General features: G+C 39.9%; 1 protein-coding gene and 1 pseudogene across 1 annotated transcript; both read left to right on the top strand.

The window, feature by feature from the left end:
• The first annotated feature begins 880 nt into the window (after positions 1-880).
• LOC144666461 (uncharacterized) lies at positions 881-1112 on the top strand (annotated as a pseudogene).
• On the top strand, positions 882-22167 carry LOC144666326 (protein argonaute-2-like). The gene is made up of 12 exons (XM_078527723.1): positions 882-1360; positions 2980-3144; positions 7467-7765; positions 8334-8390; positions 9193-9463; positions 10353-10490; positions 12614-12788; positions 14509-14683; positions 15105-15452; positions 18225-19016; positions 19729-19928; positions 21052-22167. The coding sequence occupies exons 1-12, from the start codon at positions 1207-1209 to the stop codon at positions 21134-21136; spliced, it is 2859 nt and encodes a 952-aa protein (XP_078383849.1). The 5' UTR covers positions 882-1206; the 3' UTR covers positions 21137-22167.
• Positions 22168-22980: the final 813 nt, after the last annotated feature.

The following is a 22980-nucleotide window of genomic DNA, read 5'->3' on the forward strand; positions in this document are numbered from 1 at the left end:
ACCTGGCGAGTCAAGTTGACCGACTTGCCTGTGTTTCGTGTTCCGGATGTTTGGAAAAGTAAAGAGATCTCGTAGTTTCGTTCTTTTTGTTTTGTATTAATACAAAACAAAAATTGCTAAGAAATTAAACTGAAAAGAAAACAAACAAATTCTCTTCAATTTCAGTCTTTTCAGTTTAATTTCTTAGCAATTAACGCTGTTGACGTCGTTATTTATGCAACTTGAAATCATTAAGTCAGTTCGTTTGACTTTTTCGCTACGAGTTGTCACATTCACTCTGTGGAGTTAATCAAGAATAGCCGTGCATTGGGACTTTTGACTTCTTAGAATTTTCCCAGCAGTCTGATCTTGTCCGTCTTTTATTCCAAACTTTATGTAATCATGAAATTACTCACTGGTACCCCCGCGCGGCTCAAGACCAAAACTGTCCAGGGAGGGGTAAAAACTGAATTTTTGCGTCGTCCGAGTCAGACAAAGATGGCGGAAGGAAGTAGCGCTTGACAGGACATGTAAAAGCTCTGTGTGCTTCAATATACGGTGTGTAACTGTCGGTATTCTGCTTTCTATAGTTGTGCATCAAAGTGCATTTTGAACTTTTCATCAACAGAAAGTGAATATTTTCTTCTTGAAAGTATAAAAGCGGAAATGAGAACGTTGTTTTCTAGGAATCGAGCTTTTCCTTTCTCAGAATTGACAATTCATCGGTGATTGGTTGTCTTTGGTCATTACGTCATGGTTATTACCCTTGAAGGAAGCTGAAGTAAGCATTTATTGCTTTCGAAAACAAATTTGAGAGTGTCTTGAATATTTGCTAAATCACAGAGTTACTACAAAGGTTTTATGCAGTGTTATTGAACGAGGAGTTGAGGAATAATTCAAAATGTCTTCCCCAGGACAAGGAAAGGGGAAAAATAAGAAAAGAGGCAAGGGGCGAGGAGGCGGAGGGAGAGGACGTGGCAGAGGACAAGACGTAAGCTCTACCTTCTCCTGGAAAACACGAAGGTGCAGGAAAGATTCCCGAAGAAAAGGAATTTGACGTTGAGAGCGAAGAGAAGCCAGCTGAAGGAGCAAGCTGTTCTGTTCCGAACTCCTTCAAGTTCTACAACAGCTGAACTTGACGAGAAGCCAGGGGCAGTGGGTTCATCTCCTGACACCACAGCTGATGAGAAGCTAGGCGCAAGCGTTTCTTCTACTCCTGAGAGCGAGATGCCTTCAAGATCTACGGCGGCAGAGGTGAAGCAAGAGGCAAGCAGTTCTGCTCCTAGGGCCAAGAAAAAGTCAAAACAAAGGGGCAAGCAACAACAGGCCCAACAACAGGCACCATCTTCGGACAAGTCGTCTGCTACATCATCCCCCAAGGGTATAATTTCATAAGCTATTGACTTTTATAAAAATCCATTTATTGAGCTGAATCTGTTTACTATAAATGTCACTGCAAGTAAATGAAATGTGTGGCTTAAAAGAATAGTGTTATAATTAACCTAACACTTCCCTCTGTTGTGTTAAATTGTGGTATTACAGTTGCCTGGATGATCAACATGACAATTCGTATGGCTACACGATGAATTTTATCAGTGGTGTTCTGAGGGAGTGGGGGGGAGGGGGGGGGGCAGAGAAGACAGGAGGACTTTACTCATGATTCTGTGTTCGAGCCAAGTGGCCCATACAGCCAGAGCTTATCCTGGTTTCCATAGCATTAAGCAACTAGGAGGGATATAGTGAGTTTCGTCCATAACGAGTTTCGCCCACATCGCTTTGCCTAGAACGAGAATGGTTTCACCCAGAAGTAAAACATATAGAATCTAACTCAAAAAACGTCATCCTAAACGTGCATAACAGAATGAAGGTTTGAAAAAAGAGTGACAACCTGAGACCATGAAATGTTGAAACAAACAAGTTATTTCTTTCACAGACAATGGAGCATAAAATACTGCAGAGACATTTAACGTTTATCGAAAAAGCATGGCTGTTTTTTATCTGCAGCACTTATTTTCTCGAGATGGTCGCGTTTGTTTTGAGTTGAAAACACTTGCACGTGGAACACATCATGTTGCAAATCTTTTGTACACGAAAGATAACTTTCGCACGCCAAATTACGAATACGGATTCGCGAATACTAAAAAAAGGGAATCAGAGTTTTTAAAGATTGTATCTCTGACATAGGTAATGGCAACATATATTTTGAAATGAGATTAAAACAAGTCTAGTTCATGAGTGCGCGTGCATGGAATATTACTTAGCTTACTTAATAAGGCGCGTTTACACGACACAAAAACTTAGGTACGGACTCGTCAAAAAGTTGGTCCGTTCCTGTCAAAATTTGGTCCGGACCTAATCATTTTTGTAGAGAAACAGTTAAATCAAAACGGGGCCATAGGCGCCTATGGCCCCCTTTTGATTTGACTGTCTCCCTACAAAAGTAATTAGGTCCGGACCAAATTTTGACGGGTACGGACTAATTTTCTGACGAGTCCGTACCTAAAATTTTCTGTCGTGTAAACGCGCCTTTAGTCTGGATAATCTCGGTCTGGGCGAATCGAGTTTATGTCTGGGCGAAACCATTCTTGTTCTGGGTGAAACTCATTATGGGCGAAACCCGCAGCTTCCACTAGGAGTATTGCTACCCCCCTCCCCCCCCCCCCTGGATGGAATGCTAGTCCATCGCAGGGTAACCCCTCGGCAGTAAATTTGCCGGTACCCATTTATACACCTGAATGGAGAGAGGCACTGTGCGAGTTAAGTGTTTTGCCCAAGAACACAACGCAGTACCCTGGCCAGGGCTCGAACCCGGGCCGTTCGTCTTGGAGGCCAGAGCTAACCATTAGGCCACAACGCCTCCCATGGTGGCCACTTAATAAGGATATTATTTGCAGTATTATACTATGATAACTGACTGCTAAGTAATAGGGGGTGCAGTGGCTGCTTACATGTAATATATATCTAGGGGTAAATTGACTGTATAATGAAATTTTTCTGCAGAATCTCAGAGATTGGCTGCTGTTGCTGACACCAGTGCCACTGCAGAACGTTCCACTCCCCCCACCCCTGCTGCTTGTCAGCCTGTTGGTGTCCCAGCTGCTTCTGCTGATGAACAAAGTGTAGAAAAAAAGGCAACAAATCTTGGGTCCAGCTTACCTGCTAAAGGTAGGTTAAGCCTTTGATCCAATATAATGAGATCAATTGATTCTCAGCTTATCTGCTGACAGGGGGGGGGGGGGTTGGGGAGGGAAGCAACTTATCATAATTCTCTAAAATGAAACCCGAGGGATGTTCTCACACTTTGCAAAGAAATCGATGGGGCGGTAGTCAGCAGATACCTGTAAGTCTCATGAGCAGATCCTCTCATTCTGAACTTGTTATTGAAGCAATTTTAACAGCTTCAACGTCAATTTCAACAAATTGTGGTTCAATCATTTTCATTTCAGCACTAAAAAGTAATGGACATCACAAAATTTTGCCTTTTTATAATTTCATGGCGATGACGAAATTTTGGGATAAAAACAGTGCATTTACAACAATCACTAAGCCCACAGCTTTGTAGTCGTGGTTGCTATGGCTTCCATTTCATGGGAAAAGATAATCAAAAACTGCTGACTTGTTAATGAATTTATCGCGTTATAGGTTGCATTGCATTGCAATTGTGAGAACATTGGTTTTGGGTCCCAAAACTTAATAAATGTTTCTATCCCCCCTCCCCCGACCCGCAGTTAAAAATCTTATTAAAAATATAAACTTTACCAAAATTTAAAATTGAGCTACTGCACAAAGTTAAGTGTGCTATAAATCTGTACAGAAATGCTGTATATTCATCTTGTCTGTTGAAAGACAGTGCAGTGTAAAAATAAATGTTGTTGTAATTAATTGGAGACCTGTTTCTCTTTCTTACAAATTAAAGCTTTTGGCTTCACTAATATCATTGAACAGCAAACTAAATTTGCAAGGTTTGTGGCTGCATTTATTTATAAGATTGGTTCACTACTTGAAGACCACTTTGCTACATTTAAAAGTCACTCTAAATGGAACGCCAAAAGTCAAGTCACTTTATTTAGGCAGGGTGGCCCAATCAGCACTTGGCAGGTATCCATTACGGATCGGCGCCCATTGAAACGTGTCGCCCGGGAAAAGTGGGGTACCCATGACTTTTTGCGGGCACCAAGCCTTGGAAACGAGACTGCAAAAGCTGCCGACAGTTTCGGTTTCTTTAGATCCTGAAGTGACAAATTCCCAAAAGGGAGTTGAACGCTATGCCCCTGAGTCCTTTAGAGGACAATGCCGATTGTTTGGAAGTGTCGGCAAGCTCTTTTTATCGAACAGTTTATGCAAAACCTCGTACAGTATTGTGAAAAAGTAATGCAAACGAAATGCGCGAATTTCGTTCTTTGTTCTCCCGAACTTTCGCGCGAAAGTTCGCGAAAAAAATTCGTTGCGAACTTCGCGACATTTCACGACATTTCGCGCGAACTTTCGCTGGAACAAAGAACGATATTTTCTAGAACTTTCGCTGCCTCACCGATAATTCGCGAAATTTCGCTAGGTAAGACAATAAATTTCGCTAGACTCTCAACAATAGTTCGCTTTTCTACGTGCAGACTCTGCTACGGGATCGTTCGGTCCGATGGTCATGTAACATACACGAAAGATATCTTTGTTTTGCTCGCAAATGCATGCCGAATTTAAGTAAAAATGGTACGTATTGATCATTAAGCGAATAAAGCACGCAACTAACATATATAAAGGGTACTCACGTGGCATTTGCGAAAGGTTTTTAAGCAAGTTCGCTGGCTTGGCTCGATTTGACATACAGTGCTGTCGATGTATACATATTTCATCTATAAGCCGAGCGATCATCGATAAAGTAAATTAACAAGCATTTGTTATTAATTCTTGTTCATTACCTTTTATTTAAATGGCGGCTCCTAAAAAGCCATTTGGTTTAGTGGAGAAACGTTAAGAATGAAGTTTTCATTCGTCTTTCCTTCGCTATTTACTAGTAGGCTGGAACTGCGGTCATCCATCGGCTCGCTCTGGAATATTATTTTGTCGGCGTGCGTGATCGTCTTTTGAGCGGTCGAGATCATTCAAAATCTTGCATGTATTGAACAATTTCCTCGCAATCTCTTCCACAAGTAAATTTCTGCCTGAGACTGTTTCTTTTCCTTCAGCTTTTTAAAAGTTTTATGCAGAATCACCGCTAACGTGACACTTCAAAATCGATTGTTTTGACTTGCTTTGGCGACGTCAGAAACTGACCAATCAGAAGCGGCTGTTCTCACGCGCTTGGCAAACATTGTAACACGATCTATCAGAAAGCGGCTGGCTACTGGCTAGATGTAATATTTTTGTTCAAAACTACAAACTTTTAATACCACGACTTCTTTGCTAAAAGAAACCACTTCGAAAGTTTGATTGAACTCAGAATACTCGACAAATACCGACAACAGCATGGCGTTTCGTGTTGATAACATCTAAAGTTCATCCGCTTTATCTGCTCACTGGCGACTTGTGAAATATTTTGCAACGAACTGAACAGTATTCATCCCGTATTCTCTGGCAATTTTGCAGTTGTTTTGAACGGTCTCTACCTCAGCAACAACTTTCATCGGAAGATTTAGTTGTTTGAAAACTAGTAGCTTTTGGTATGATGATCGATAACCACTAATTCTTCAGAAGAATGCGTGATTGTTTGAGATGGGATTCTAAACTCAGGTGAATTTTTTGTCACGCGTATGTACAGATCTAAATAAATTCACCATTTATTAGTAATTTCTTTTGTTGTTTTTTCGATTGCATACATGTAGTCGTGATTTAACAAATATGTTGATTTGCTGCACGTGGATTGTTTTGTAGTTTGAAGGAAAAACTGGGTCTCGGCTTATAGCCGAGTGTTTGGGTTTATTTTTTGTCAGACTCGAACTGGTTCTGAACCGAAAGTTTAGGGTCTCGGCTTTAATATAGCCAGGGTCGGCTTATAGCCGAATAAATACGGTAGTAGCAATAAACACAATTTCGCGCGGGGACAAGCACTACAGTGGGAAACATTGTGTGTTTTTACACGACATTCATATCGTTCTCGGTAGTTTTTCTCGCGAATGTGAACTTTTCGTCATGAAACTTCAATGTTTTTGTCATTTGGGAAGAAGTTTATATTTACGTTTTCTTCGTGCACTAACGAGGTAAGTTTAAAGAACAATTTTACGATGTAATTAAGAATTTATATCTGTAAACACGCTTTCTCTGTGTTTCAGGCCGGCACAAGAGAACGATTGAGAGGGAAGATTCACATTTACATCATAGCGAACTTTGCTCGAAAAGACTCGAAAGTTCGCGAATTATCGCACGAAAGTTCGCGACAAATTACCGCACACAGCGGAAAACTGCGCGAAAGTTCACGCAAATCGAAACAATAGACGTCGCGAAAATTCGGCGAAATGTCGCGAATTGTCGAAGAGATTTCGTTTCAAGCGAAATTTCCTCAAAAAGCCACGAAAAGCGCGAATTTCGTCGAAATTCGTTTGCATTACTTTTTCACAATCCTGTAAGTAATATTTTACGACCAAAATTCGAAGCGCCGTACACGTGCGAATTTTGGAAATCCAGTCTGTTTTCAGCAACTTTCCAAGTCAATCTTGTTGTTTAAAGCTTGGATTTTTGTGAAGAAGGCAGTTTTTTATGTCAACAAGAGAAAGCGGTTCTAAACCAAATGAAATTTGCCACGCAATACGCAGGTCAAATTTTAACACGAGTTTTGCATAAAGTTGTTTATATTTTAGCGGCCGATTACGCGTGAATATCGTGAACGCACATTCCAAGTTTTGTTTGAGGTTTGCTCGCCAAAAGCCATGAAAATTGTAGCGAAAATTTCGACGAGAATTATTGTTAAGTTTAAAGCGAAACACTTTGGAAAGAAGGCAACCGAATATTTCGTGGCTCTCGCCGCTTCGGCACGCGTTGTAAACAATTTGCCGCTTTAATTTGCTGCATGTGTTATTTACTTTCATTTTATCGGGAAACCTTATTTAAACCGATTAGAAATCATTTTCACAAGAAAGATAACAACTGTTTAGAGAAAGGGCAATCGACAGAGTGAAAATTTCACCGAGCAAAGGTGTAATTAAACAACAAATTTCTAATCGCTAAATTGTCTAGTAGTGGCGACTGACAACTACGTTTGCCTCCCGGGACTAACCACAAATTACCGTCTATTATTTCCGCCGTCTTAGCAAAATCGACCTACACAGGGGATTACTTGATTGACAGAATGTTACGCATGCTCTGTGTTTAATTTTAAGCTTATTTGCATTTTCCCGTGTGACGCTTTTCAATGGGCGTGTTTCCGTAATGAACAGAGGCCCTGATGGCATGAGTAAATTATGACTATGTTATAAAAAAAAAAAATTATCCTTAAAGGGAACTTTCTCTCAAGTTATTTGTACAGTGTGTTTATATGTAACATTTGTTCTTCCCAGGACACACAGCGCGTGAAACTCAAGGAAATGGTGGTCCACGCCCCCCTAAAAGACCAGGCTATGGGACTGTAGGCCGTCCTATAAAGTTAAGGGCAAACTTCTTCCGCCTCAATATTTCATCAGAATTGACAGATCTCTACCACTACGACGTGGAGATAACCCCAAACAAGTGTCCTCGAGCAGTGAAAAGAGATGTTGTGAATGAAATTATAAGGAAGTACAAAGATACAACATTTCAAGGTCATCAGCCTGCTTTTGATGGCGAGAAGAACTTGTATAGCAGAATCAAGCTTCCTCCAGTGAGTGCATGATTGTTTACTCTCTCTTGTAGTTGAACGTTTGCTGAAGAACACCCCATTACCCATGCCACCTCCTATAAAGAGGCAGCTTTATAAAGGGTCACCTCAGAAAATTAAACTTCACCTTTCATAAAGACGACTCCCACAACCCACTTTCCAAATAACTGTTTTATAATTTGGGTGCCTCTCCCTATAAAGAGCACCTCCCATAAAAAAGAAAACCTTCCACATAGGGACACGCCCCATAAAAAGAGCACCTCCCTTAAATGGTCACCACCCATAAAAGGCACCTCAGTCTAACAAATAATCACAATAAAGGGGAACATTTTGAGTGCAAAAATTCGCGACCAATCATGCCACCTTTAATACCCAATTAGTTCATGTTTGGCGGCACGTGTTCACGCTTAGATGCAATTGACGGTAAGGTGAGGCAGATTCCTGGTGCCTAACACCTGATGTAAAGAAACACCTTCCACAACAGACTTTTATTTTGAAAAGAAAACCTCAATTTATAACTTTGCACTGAATGTTTGCTGATTGAAATTTGTCTGTTCCGATTTTTGACTAGGCTGAACTCAGTGTCAAGTTACCTGGTGAGGATGGAGGAAAAGACAGGGACTTTAAGGTCACTTTATACCACAGTGACTATATAATATACATTATTAATATAATTATGTACATGTACATTTATTTTACTGGTAATATTTTTGGTACTTAAATATGCATTAACACTTGTTTGGATATTAATTCCCTTTTGTGATGGGTTGATGATTCCAGTGTTAAATGATAAATTATTTTGAAATATGTCACTGAATATGGCTTTTTATAGTAGTGCAAATATGCAGCAAAACAATTGCAACAATTGGTATATATTTAATTCTACCATGCATACTTGCACTTAATCTTAGTGTCTGCAGCCCTCTCACCCGGACCCATGCTCATAAAAATTAAACACTGTCCCATTTGTAAATAAAATGCATGTTACAATACATAACTTAATATATCAACATAGTTTTACATGTTAAAAAACTGACATACAAGTCATGTAGAACCTTTTATCTTTAGGTCATCTGCAAAACTTTTGAAATTACCTTAAGTGGGTGATTCCAGAAAATATCCAACCCTACCACAGGCGGCATCAACATTAACCCCCCCCCCCCCCCTTGCCTTCGGAAATTCCAAAATGCGTTATACCACGATAGTATGCAACCATACCTATACCTTGAGTATGGTGTATATATGCCCACCTAACTGCCAAACAAAGGGTAGAGGTTACACATACAGTATCAATTGATAATTAAAAGTTTCTTGTCATTGAGGGTGAGTATAGAAACCTCAGCACAATGGAATGTTAACAAATTTATGGGTATTTTGATATAAAAGAAAATACTGTTTGCAAATATCTGAGAAAGTTACTGTTTTCGCAGGTTAAAATTCAGTTTGCAGCACCAGTCAGTCTTCTGGAATTGAAAAACTTCCTGAGTGGTAGACAAAATGTGAAAGTGCCTCAAGATGCAGTCCAGGCATTAGATATTGTCATGCGGCAGATGCCTTCATTATACTATACACCTGTTGGGCGATCATTTTTTCCATTTGATGGCCGAGGGAGACCCCTGGGAGAGGGGTGTGAGGTGCAGTTCGGTTTCTATTCAAGTTTAAGGCACTCAGAGTGGAAGGCTATGCTATTGAACATTGATGGTGAGATCTTGTTAATTTTTTTTTTAATATTTTACAACTATCCTGCAAAATTGTGTGGATTATTGCCTGCGATACTTAGCCAACAAGGCTGTGGGCAAGTGAGCTAAAACCAGACAGTACTCTGCAAGTTTGAGCAGGATAATAATTTTTTTATTCAAAAAATTGTCAGCAAAAAATATTTTTCAGCTAAAAATAATCCCTGTTCTCGTCCCTTTCCTTAGAGCCTCCAGGTCTGGGAACATGCTCCCCCGATAGATTTAGACTCCCTAAAGTGCCATTTCCGGGTATTTTTGGACAGGATGGTAACAAATTATTTGTTTTTTGGATATTTAGACTTGGAAATTTTCTTTAACATAACAAACACTAAAATATTTATTTGTTTTAAAAAATTTGACCAATTTCCGCAAAACGGTGGAAACCGGTCTGGATCCGCGCCTGCATGAATTTCACTTCCTGCTCTCTCTCTCTCTTCCTCGCCTACTGTGCCCCACCCACCCCCTATTCTCCCAGGCTCCCACCTCTCTGTTCCCCTCCATGACTTTACTTTATTTATACAAAAATAGTTTGTTTGCAGACCCTTTAATGGTCAAGTGTTGAGTAAAGTAAGCCAGCTACCAAACTGCACTTGAGTTATCCTGGAGTTTGCCTTTTCTTGCAGACTGAAAGAAAAGTAATAAGTGTTTTCATGGCAGCTATGTTGGAGGAGTCAAACAATAAAAAATATCTGCATAAAAATGATTTTTTCCCCAAAGGAAAATCATTCTATTGTCTCACTCCTCCAATATGGCTGCCGTGAACACCGCTCTATTCATTTGGTGCTTTGGACAGACCTGATTAAATGATTAAACCATGCGTTATTAAATATAATAATGTTCTACTCTATTTTCAGTCTCTGCAAAAGGCTTTACCAAGAGCCAACCGGTTATTCCTGACTTTGTATGTGAAATTCTTGAGATAAGAGTACCCCAATGTCTTCAAGACCCAAGGTTTTCCCTGGATAAAAGAAAGGTTGAGAAGGCTATACGTGGTAATGACTGTTGCTAGTTATACATGTACACAATGAGCATGATACATGTTGTGCTTTAATAATGTAATCTGTTTTTCTTCAAATGACAATTTTAAAACAGTTAAGCTTTTAATAGTAGTTAATATTATCAAACGCTGGAATCAAACTTAAAAAATCATGTTTATACAGCATGCATATGCATATGGTTACCACTATCTGGATAAAAATAGTCATTATTTTGTTTATAAATAAGTGATCAATTTATAATAATAATTTGTACTAAATGTACAATCTTTGTACTCTAGTTTACTTTATAGTCATGTACATCATATGCATTTTCATTTTTACAACAACTTTGCCAGTTTGAGGGTTGGGAATTACATGATTGCAATGGCCAGGGCTGTGCTCTAAGGGTGCCCGGGTGCCTCAGGCGACTAACTTTGGTCTTTGTGCGACCAGATAATCTTATTTCTTTCATATAAGCTTAATGAGCACTGGGCACCCTGGATCTCATAGTTTGGAACCTTTGAGCTCCTCCACAGCATTGAATGGATTTTTATAAACTAATTAACGATAATTGGTGTATTACTGATCTTACGAAGAACTGAACCTTTCTTATATATAAACTAGAGTGAATTACCAGGATTTTTCTCGCTGAGATAGTACTGTTATGATATGCATTCACACGTGAAGATTTCGATTTCGTCACTTTTGCTGATGCATTTGCCATGTTTCAATGGTGAATGAGCCAAAGTTTATCGATATTTCAGTCAAAACATCTGTAGCCTGCGTAGCTGGCGGTATTGTTGGGTTTTAAAGCGCCCACCAGCAAGCGGCTTCGCCGCGACAACGAGCGGCGCAGCCGCGAGTGGCTTGGGGAGGAGAAGCTGAAATACCGCCTGCCCGGATGGGCTGCTTTTTTGGCTTCCGCCCCCTTATTTGCATTTTGACAAACTGTTGACAGATTCTGCGGCTTAGAATTATCCAGATGGTCTATTTTGACAGTCACGTCCCCAGGGTCACGTCCACGATAAACTCCGTTTCATCTGTTTCATAACGGCAGTCGACGAAACTCTACAAATCAGACACTTCATTCGGCAAAAATCTAGCGAGGAAAAATGCTCATCTTTCGAAACTAACCAGGCTTCGACAAGAGCGCTCGATTGACAAAATAGCTTTACAAAGTCATAATGTCACCTGGTAATGTCACGCAACAAGTCCAGCTGAAATGAACCGCTTCCAACTGGTCACATTAACGAAAAAATAAACAGTTTATCTTGTTGAATACTGTTTTCTAAATATCTAACCGAGCAAAGGTATGTCATTTCTTAACAATACAATACGACCAAAGCGTTATGTCGTTATGTTTATACTTTACTCTGAGTCGCACCAGGAGTTGTACCAAATTGAATAAACTGCAATGCGGTAATTAGCAAAATGTCCACCGCATCTTTTCCACGAAACAAATCGTGGCAATCGTTTGCGGCCGCTTCATGCTCTTGCTTCAAACAATTTCTTCATCTTCGCGTAAAATATTCCAACTCGATAAGGCCAACGATAACGCTTTTAAAATGTGCCATGTTTGATTCGCTTGATTTGCTTTGTACGCGGCAAAGAACTGCTGGCCTTTGGAGCGCTCCCTTGGGAGATTACCGAGACATTTGATTGACGTGCTTAGCATTCCCATCCAATCAGAATGCTCCGTACGCCAGCGTACGGGCTTCTCAGAAAAGCAGCCCATCCGGGCAGGCGGTATTTCAGCTTCTCCCCCCCAAGCCACTCGCGGCTGCGCCGCTCGTTGTCGCGGCTTCGCCGCTTGCTGGTGGGCGCTTTAAAACCCAACAATACCGCCAGCTACGCAGGCTAAAACATCTGTGGATCTTCCTCTGCAATCTCCAGAAATTTTCAGAAAAGTTTGGAAAGTATTTGGAAACATTCATATGACCTTCCGACAATATTTTGAAAATCTTTGGAAATGGTCGGAAATCTTCTGAAAATTGTCAAAAACCTCCTTATTGGTAGGTTTATAAAATAATTAACATGGTTGTCTGGAGATATGAAATAATAATTTTATCTTACCGGTATTTATCTTCTTGTGTTCAAAATCGACCATGAACTGTATTATCCTCTATTTTGTTTCTTAGGGATCCGCATAGAAACCACTCATGCAGCCTCTTTCAAGAGAAAGTACACTGTATGGGGAGTGTCAAATCAATCTGCAGAAAGGCTACAGTTTGATGTTGATGATGAAACGTCCGGTCGCAAAATCAAAACAACTGTTGCAAAGTATTTCAAGGATAGATACAACTTGCCTTTGAGGTACATATACTATATAATAAGTACAATTCATTCATGATAACTGACTCCTTTAGGATTGTAAAGAAGGCATAAATGAATATTATCAGGGCTCAAAATAATTTCAGAAAGATGCCGGTCATTTTGACCAGCCAAACAGATTTCAGGCTTGAATCCAACATTTTCCCTTGTATGTTCTATTCATTGACATAAAAAAGTTAACTTTGTAAAGCCATGTACGTTCACGACCGGTCAAAATGACCGGCAAACAACATTTGTCCAGAAAAATTGTCATCTTGACCAGACATTAAGTCTGTTGATTGGACATTATTTTTAGCCCTGATTATATTTATATTATATTTATAATTATATAACGTAATATTCTGGTAACATGTAATCTAGGTTTACAAGCTCTCATTAAAGCCTAGTGGTGCATTTGGTCAGTACTAAACCGTATTTTCTCAATTAAACTCCCCCCGGCGTTTATTTCAAACTTGGCTTGGTGGACCCGGCGTTTATTCGAAGCCAGCGTTTAAGCGGGGCCCGGTGTTTATTAATGGACTGCAATTTTCTGTCAATTTTTCAGATTGATTTATTATTACCGATCTCCGAGACCAAGGGACAGTTTGTCAAGGCGGAACGATTTTTTTTTCTCCATTCTGCCCCAAAAAACTGTCCCTAGATATCCAAAGTTGATCATTTCCCAAAGATACATAATTGCAGATTGAACACGATAATGTTGCAATCAAGATTGAGAACATAAACGGTATATGAACAATTAAGGAGCATGCAACATTTACAAAAAATAAGTTCATAAACAGCAATCACTGTCGCCAACTCCTGGTTTTTAAACTACCTCCAACTTGTAAACAAATGCTGTAGGGATCTTCGGGATTTCAACGACTGCGAGCACTAGCACAAGAAAGAAATGCATCAGTCATGAAGACAAGAACGCGAACACTGCTAGGTTTTATTTTGTTGTAAAGCGTTCGTCTAAGCTATGTTACGCCAGACTTTTCCTTTGAACGGAAATTTCCAAAGCAGCATACCGCACTAGTATGACAAAGCAGTGTCATTCATTCCCCAGACAAGAGAATATATTTACTTGTTACCTTAACCTCAAACAAACTTCCCTGGCGTTTATTTAAAAATTAGCAATTTTGACCCGGCATTTATATGAGGCCGGCGTTTAATCGGGGTCCAGCGTCTAATCGAGAAAACACGGTACAATATACATCAAATCAGTTTCCGTAGCAGATAGCAACCAGGAGTATTGCTTCTTCAATTCCTCGATGTGGGGCTAATCCATCACATCGCAGAGTTACCTTCTCCCCACCGGCATTTAATTTGCCAGTAACCATTTACATGTATACACATCGGTGAGAGAGGCACTGTGAGAGAAAGGCGTCTTGCCCAGGAACAAATCACAGTGACTCGGGCCAGGGCTCAAATCCTAATCGCCTCACCCATAATTTGCATGTGATACAGTCCACTTTTGTGGCCATCACATGTGCACCTACCAGTAATTCTGCTCAGCAGCCACCATTTTATTTTTTAATGTCCCGGTCCTATGCTGATTACTCTAATGAAAACCAGCTGCCTACAATAGATGCCTCTCTTCATTAGCCAATTATTTTATTTATTAACTAATTAATTAATTTAACTCTGCCTGGCAAGAGTGGTCATTGCCAAGGCTGAACTGCATTTTTCATTATGTTTTACTTGAGTACTGTCTTAATTTCAGATATCCTCACCTGCCCTGCTTACAAGTTGGGCAAAACAAGGACCGTTACCTGCCAATGGAAGTCTGTACTATCATTCCCTGTCATAAGAGGCATTTATCAGAGCAACAGACGGCAAACATGATCCGAAGTACTGCTCGCCCAGCACCTGAACGACAACAGGACATCGAGTATTGGGTATGTTTGTTCACACCTCTCTACTCAAAATGTGGAGGAAGGACTAATTTTGCACCTTTAGCTGCCTATTGCACTTAGCAATCCCCATTTTTTGCTGGTTCCAGCTCAATCTCTTGTGATTCTTTCCCACATTCAACAATCAAACTAATTTACGAGAAAATAGAGAGCTGTGAACAGTCTGTGTGATTTATAACCAAAGTAAAAATGTTGAGTCAAATGCCATTTTTACACTTAATTTTTCATGATCTAGGAAGCATGATACTTCCTGACACTTACATTTTTGTGAATTTGGAGAATTTGTTTAACATTCCCTTAATTAAATTAGCAATTTTCTTTTTTGCAAGCATCAAAAGGATGCGAAAATTTTATGTCACAAAAACTTTATGTTATATTAAGGTATCTTGTTTATCAATTTATCTAGGCCCAGGAAATGGTACAAACCAGTAGTAAGTATTTACGTGAAGAGTTCAAGACTTCTGTCAGCACTGAAATGGTCAAAGTAGGTGGTCGAGTGCTACCAGCACCTACACTCAACCTTGGACCACAAGACCAGGCGCTGGTTCCCCGGGATGGTTCATGGGATATGCGTAACAAGTCCCTCCACCAAGGAGCTCGCATTGAAACCTGGGCCTTAGCTTGTTTTGCCAGACGGTGTAATGGAGACGAGTTGAGGAATTTCTGTAAGCAAATGGCTTCTGTGTCCAGTCGAGAGGGTATGAGGATGACAGAGCAACCAACTGTTGTGGGATATCCTAGGGACTCCCGTGAGGTAAGCGTTCATGTAAATATGTTCTTCTATACTGTATAATTAGGTACTTGTTAAACAATACTGCACAGGACTTCATCAAGTGATCAATCCATTGCTCAGGAACATACTACTAAAGATGCTATTTAAATGTAAAGTAGTCATTTTCTTCTGGCTACTTCATTGGACCATACTTCACTTAATCGTTCTGGTCTCTGAAAAGCCACGAAAGATACAAATTTCAATAGCCCATTTCCGAGTTCTCGCATTTTAAAGATCTGGTGCCGAAATCGACTCATGAGATCGAGGCTAAGTGCATTGCATCCCATCAAACATGGAGGCTTCGAGTGAAAAAACAACATGCAGTGAAGATTTCTCGAAATTAAAGGTCGATAAATTGAAAAATTATTTGCCAGAGAGAGGTATACAATTAAGCGATGGTGGCAAAGGAAAACGGAAAGCAAAGAAATATAATTTCATTTGGAATGGGAGAGATAAGGTGAAACGAAATGCATTTACAGCGGATATTAAGAAAGGGGGTCGAAACATGCTTGACATTGACTCTATGATCCGAACAAAAAGAGTCACTTGTTTAACAAAATTTCTGGAAGATTATCGCAGCCCTTGGAAAACAATTTTAAACAACCGTCTTTTGTCAGTTGGAGGGCGTTTTGTGTTGCACTGTAATTTCGAAATCTCTAAATTAAAATGTAAATTTACCAATATATTACAGACAATGTTTTGAAGCGTGGTCAGAGCTAAAAGCTAAAACGCCAAACTCTTTCCACGATATAGTCAATGAGATCTTTTGGAATAACAGGTTTTGCTGTATTGACAAAAAATCAATATACCGGAGAGATATAGCGGAATTAGGGTTTTTAAAAGTTGGAGATTTAATTTCGGTAAACGCTTTGGCATTTGAGGGTTTGCACTTTGGTTTAAATCCTGAGCAAAATTTATTTGTTATGAGGATTGTTAACTCATTCCCGTCACACTGGCGTTTAACTATTAAAACCTCAACTTTGCCGTTAATAATCGATCCGATACCGTATGAACCTTTGGTTACGTTAGAGAACAAATCAATCCCAATTATTGATGTGCCTTCAAAAAATATTTACAACTTCTTTCGAGGAAAAAAGTATATCCCGCCCACCGCTCAACAAAGATTTACGGAAAAGTACCCAAACACGCTCATTGATTGGAATAGTATAATAATTGATTGGAGCGGTCCTGTTCGACTTCAAGAAAGCCTTTGATCTTATTGATCATCACATATTGATCAATAAACTGCACAACTATGATCTCCCTGAGGCTACCCTGTTCTGGATTATCGATTTTCTTACCGACCGCAAGCAACGAGTGAAGCTCGGCTCCGACTGCTTCTCTGAGTGGGAATCAATCCCAGCAGGGGTCCCCCAAGGGACTAAGCTTGTCCCGTGGATGTTCATCATTATGATTAATGAGCTCGACATTCCTGATAACAAGCTATGGAAATACGTTGACGACACCACCATCTCAGAAACCGTAGCCAAGAACCGGCCAAGTACCATCCAAACCGCCGTTGATACCTTCGTAACCAGAGCAGCTGAGGACAAGTTCCAGCTCAATGAGGCAAAGTGCAAGGAACTTCGAATAACTTTTAGAACAGCAAACAATTCCTTTGACCCCAATAATAATATATTTTTACCCCAATTGTAATTAACGGTAGTGAAATCGAATGCGTTCCTAAGGCTAAGATTCTAGGTATACACATTACATGTAACCTTAAATGGAATTGTCATATCGAAGAAATCGGAAAGAAATCTAGGAAACGGATGTATTGTCTGTCGCAGCTCTGAAAACGCTCTGGTCTCGGCACACGGGAGCTAATTCAATTTTATCGAACTTGTATTCGTCCTCTTACTGAATACGCTTGCCCAGTATTCCATGATAGTCTCCCAAAGTATCTTTCAGAAGAGTTAGAGAGGATCCAAAAGAGGGCAATGCGCATCATCCGGTTTCCTTTCAAGCCCTACCAAGAAGCCTTGGCTCAGGCTCGTCTTGAAACTCTTTCAGCAAGAAGACAGTCCCTAACGAACAAGCTTTTTTCAAAGATTGCAGAAGACAGGAATAACAAACTCCATAATTTACTCCCAGAGAGGAACACCTGTCATTACAATTTGAGGAAGAAACGAAAATTCAATGCTAATTTTAAGACAAATAGATTGAAGAACTCATTCATTCTTAGCAATGCGCTCAAATTTTAAATATTTGACTTTTTATAGCTGTATATTTCATTTTGTATATATAAGTAATTTTAACCTTTTTAACCATTGTAATTTTTTGTAAAAACTATATTATTCAACCCTTGGGTTGCAATTTAGTTTTAATAAAGTATCTATCTATCTAAAAAATGGGAAAAGTTAGTAAATGTTCTGCAGCCAGAACAAGCTTAATGTAAAAAAGAAAAAAAAAATTAAGTTCAATATTATTGCTAAGTAGCCCTGTGCGAGTGTAAGTTTGTTTATTTATTTATTTATTTTTTGTAACTTCATTATTTCTTTTTCTTCTTTGTGTTGTAAAAATGTTTTGTAAATGTGTTGAAAAAAAAAATGAATAAAAAATGTCTAAATGACAAAAAAAAAAATCTTTTCTTTGATTTATGTTAGATAAGAAAGAAGCCTTGCACGACCGCCATACACTCGTTTATTTTAACCAGGGCAATGAGTTACGAAGTTGTTATCAATCAATATGGAGATTGAGATTTTAATAATGAGACCACAAACGTATTGTAACCTTACTTCTTCTTTTGGTCAGGTGGAAAGTCTATTCTCCAAGTGGGCAGTAGAGCTTCAAGACCTACAGCTTATCATGGCGGTTTTGCCAGATAAAGACAAAGATCTTTATTCAGAGATCAAACGAGTCGGTGACAATGTACTTGGAATTGCAACCCAATGTGTTCAGTCGAAACTGGTACAACAAGCGAAACCTCAAGTCTGCGCCAACATTTCTTTGAAGATAAATTCTAAACTGGGTGGAGTCAATCATGTGATTGATCCGAGCGTAAAGTCCCCCGTGTTCAGAGAGCCTGTCATTATCTTTGGTGCAGATGTAACACACCCCTCCCCTACTGAAAATGGAATCCCATCTATTGCTGCTGTTGTAGCCAGTATGGATGCAAATGCAACTAAGTACCGTGCGCTGAATCGAGCTCAGAGGCATGAGAAGCTTGGAGGTGCCCAGGAAATTATTATCGACTTGGCAACCATGGTAAAGGAGCTTCTTATTGAGTTCTACAAAGCCAATAGGAAACTTAAGCCGTCCAGAATCATATTTTACCGGGATGGAGTCAGTGAGGGCCAGTTTGACCAAGTGTTGGTTCACGAAGTGCGTGCTGTGCAAGAGGCATGTATGATGCTTGAAAAGGATTATCACCCTAGAATCACTTTCATTGTGGTTCAGAAGCGACACCATACAAGACTGTTTTGTGAAGACAAGCGAGATGCCTCAGGCAAGGCACAGAATGTGCCTCCAGGCACGACTGTGGACAGTGGCATCACACACCCTTATGAGTTTGACTTCTATTTGTGCAGCCACTTTGGAATCCAGGTAGTATGACCTAATTCAATGTTGTCGGCATTTATTTGGGTTTAACATTTGGAAAAAATGCAGGTGTAACTGATTGTAGTGTGTTGTCAGTTTTGGTGGTTGTTACTCTTGCTCTTTTAACCTCAGTTCTGTTTGTCTGTCTGCCTAATCTGTTTGTTTGTCAGTTGACCAGTCAATCATTTATGCCCTTCTTTGTATAATAGTCTATCGAGTTCGTCCGTCCGTCCGTTTGTACCTCTGTCTAACTGCATGCCTGCCTGTCCACCTGCTCAGGGTGTTCATTAGGCATCAGAGATCGGAGAATTCTCCTTCTACTATGTAAAATTCTCCGGCTAAATTTCAAAGGCCTGCACCTTTTTATTTATTAAGATGCGGAACCTTTAAAAATCATTCTCCGGTTACTTTACACTATTCTCCTGCTATTACAATTTTCAATGAGAACCCTGCCTGCTTTTGTCTCCTTTTCTACCTGTCTGCGTGCCTGCATGCCTGTCTGTGAGGCATTGAGTCAGTCGTTTCCTCCTCCTTCTTTTTGTTTCTTTTATGCTTATGGAATAGCATTATGCTGTTTTTGCTTAGAATTTTCAGATTGCGTTCTCATTTGGGTTTTATACCTGTTCCCCTCCCATCCATTTTGCAAATCACCAGCCTATCTCACACGACTATAATCTTGTTAGACAAGCTAACAAAGTTAATATTGGTTTCTCTGCAGGGAACAAGCCGACCCACACACTATCACGTGTTGTATGACGATAACGGCTTCACTGCAGACAGTCTTCAACAGCTCACGTATCAACTGTGTCACGTGTATGCACGGTGCACTCGAAGTGTTTCCATGCCAGCCCCTGCCTATTATGCACACTTGGTGGCCTTCCGAGCTAGACACCACGTGACCAATGGAGGAAATGGAAGGTAGGGAAAAGTGTCTATCATTGGACCAGCATGACAGTTTGTTGATTTTTGTTGAGTTGTTTGTGAAACAGAGATCTGTCAAGGCTGGCGTTAAAGGGACCGTGTCACGGATTTTAGCCAAACTTAGCATAGGAAATGACCACCAAATTTGTTTAAATATATAAAATAACTTCTTAAAACAGTGAAGGAATATTTAAATAACACACCAAATGCAAAAGAAGGTACGGATGGCCAAAAGTGTCGAAGATTGAAACGGATTGCGATATTGACGATATTGGGTTTTAAAATATGGTCCGGCGGAACAGTTTCAAAGTTAATCTTGTCTGCTTGTAACTTTTAATTATAACGCCCGGGAGACACATTTGGCTGCAATGAAACTATGGTTTTGTCATTAAGAATCATATATTTAATTTCTTTGCAAACATTTAGTTTCATAGCGAATGTTTGGCAAAATGTAATAAGTAAACTGGACGTCTTGTGGAATGGGTCGGTCTCTGGGATGTGCTAAAACAACAAGACGGCTCGCTCACGGTTTCTATCGGCTTCTGATAGTTGACTGGGGGCTTGACCACTCGCTAACTATCACTCGATAAACACCTCGAGCTCGCCGTCTGATTTTTTTTTCAATTCTTTAACTGTTTTAACACTTGTACAAACCCAGACATTCTTTCTTCAAATAATGTGCGGCTGTCATCTAACTTGTGCTTTGCCTTTGGAAATCAGTGACCTTTTATCGCGAGATCCCCATTGGGCCCCTTTGACTTTTATTGGTTTTCCTTTTGGACGTTGCAGTTTTAATTTGGATGGCGAGCATCAGTCGCTAGTATTTTTCAATTTAGCACAAAAGTTCGATTTACTGTTAACCGCCCTCACTTGTAATAACCTCCTTACCCCTCTCCCCCCCCCCCCCCCCCTTCATGAACGAAGATGAACAATCCTCCTCCCTGCATACAGCTTGTCGTACAACATTTTGACTCTCTTCTCCTGTAATTGTAAAACGCAGTTAAACTGTAGTCTTGTTGAGGTCATGGCTGTGGCACAACTGCAAAGCGGTTTTTTTCTTGACCTATTTTCTTTCTCTATGGTGTTGGTTTTAAGTATTGTGATCTTTTTACCTTTTCAGAGGCGGGCACACTGTTGATTTGGAGAAATCTGCAAAAGCGATAGAAGTCAACGCCAAAATGAAAGGAGCGATGTATTTTACGTAAATAATTGGCAGGAAGATGTCACATCCATGAAACTTAAATGTCACGTTGAAAAAAGTTTGTGTTTATTCATGAAAGAGGGATTGTTTACGAGAAGAAATAATCTCGGTATTCTATTGGCTACCGTGTTAGCTGTTGGTCTATAGACAGTAAAGGATTAAAGCCATGGAGGTGCACTTTGTTAGTTAGCACTGGATAAAAAAATGTTTAAGTAACGTTGATGCTTTCAAGCTGTAAATACAAAGTCAGCTGTACAAAGTACCGAAGTCAGTAATATATAAATTAATTTCACTTACTTGGTATTAAAAGCCATCGAAGATTTAGTTCCTGTTGTTTAAAAGCAAATTACGCTACTGATATGTAGCTACAGTATAAGCCAGCGTTTAAAACGTCGCTGTTGAAAACTTCTCGCTATAGATGCCAATCCTGATTCAGAGACCGCGGAGCCGGGGGGCTTGGGGGAGCTTAGCCCCCCTCCCCCCCCCCCCCCATTATTTTCGAAAAAATAAAGACTTACTAAGAGTCTCTAAAGCCCCTTTACTTCAAGTCACTGGTCAGTCCCCTCTCCCCACAATTGGAAAAATGCTCCGCGGTCCCTGTGATTAAGCAATCCTGCTTCGAGCAACCGGGCCCAAGAATATGAGCAGAAAACTTGAACGGGCGTTCCACCGGAAAGTGTTCTGCAGTTGGTGAGAAACTCATGTTGCCTAGTAACCCCGCTGGTTGCACTGTAAGAACTGAGGGCTCAGGGAGTTTTTTTTTCGAATCGAAATTTATGACGGTTGAGCGTGTCCTGTTGCTATTTGGTATTTATAGCAATGGGTGTTTTTGTAAAAAAAAAACAGTTTAATGATGAAATAGTTTACTTTAAGTTAAGAAAATAAGTTATGTTCATGTTAAACGTCAGATAAAAAAAAAGATGAAAAAAAAGATGAAAAGTAATATTTATAGTTGAAGATATATTATTTTTGGAGCCAAGGTGTTTATTGCTGCTACGCCTTACTGACGTTTCATTAAAGTTATTGATATTTAAATGTGTAGTTGTTCTTAATTAAACGCCGAGGGCGTTAATTTTAAAATCGATTTGTGGACCCGGTGTTTATTGGTTTATTAGCCTAATAACAGAAGCATAAAACAAACAATTAATGTACATACTTAATTTCTGGTCAGTTAACTTTAAAAACAATTCATGAAAAGTTTGCCCCTCGGCGAAGGGTAGAGTACAGTAAGCAAACATTTTAGATGTCGCACTCCGGCTCGGGAGTAAGCGAAATAAATTGAACCGGTATACGGCGGTGGGGAAGATTGTCCTCTTCTTGCAAGCGTTGTTAAAGGATTTCCAAGAATTTTCCATTTCGGTAAATATTTGGATGGCTGACTTCGTCATGTGATCGCAACAAAATTCCAACCCCCTTATCTTTGCCAGAACTTCAGCCCCTCGTACTCCCGTTGGTTGCAATAACCGAGAACTTCTCGGGTTGTGATTGGATAATGCCTATGTTCTGTTATAGGTCAGAGGCAATGATGACTTCACTGCGTGGGGTGACTCGTGCGCTTGATCCGAGTTCATATTCCAAGCCAGTCCAAGTCAGTCTTTTTAGAAAAGTTTTTTCAAAACTTGAACCTCGGAACCAAAAGAAAAAAGGGAAACAAACCGCCAAATGTCGTTCAATTTGAGAAACATTTACGGTAGCTGGGCTAAACAAAGTATTGTCCTTATTGAACGTCAACACAATTCCTTCCATCCATTTACCAGAAAACTTTCACTGGCCTTTACACTAAATGGGAATCGGTTAGATTAACCTCATCCGCACGCTTACTTATCGTTGTCTCCGCAGCTGTTCGTC

This window comes from Oculina patagonica, chromosome 9 (assembly GCF_052425735.1).
Source record: "Oculina patagonica isolate OP01 chromosome 9, crgOcupat, whole genome shotgun sequence".
Classification (NCBI taxonomy): domain Eukaryota; kingdom Metazoa; phylum Cnidaria; class Anthozoa; order Scleractinia; family Oculinidae; genus Oculina; species Oculina patagonica.

What these genes read in the sequence shown, in the direction of transcription:
- LOC144666326 (XM_078527723.1), top strand. Translation starts at nt 1,207, where the DNA reads ATGCCTTCAAGATCTACGGCGGCAGAGGTGAAGCAAGAGGCAAGCAGT. An exon ending in TGCTACATCATCCCCCAAGG is followed by an intron (nt 1,361 to 2,979) that starts GTATAATTTCAT and finishes ATTTTTCTGCAG; the next exon opens with AATCTCAGAGATTGGCTGCT. An exon ending in AACAGGACATCGAGTATTGG is followed by an intron (nt 14,684 to 15,104) that starts GTATGTTTGTTC and finishes CAATTTATCTAG; the next exon opens with GCCCAGGAAATGGTACAAAC.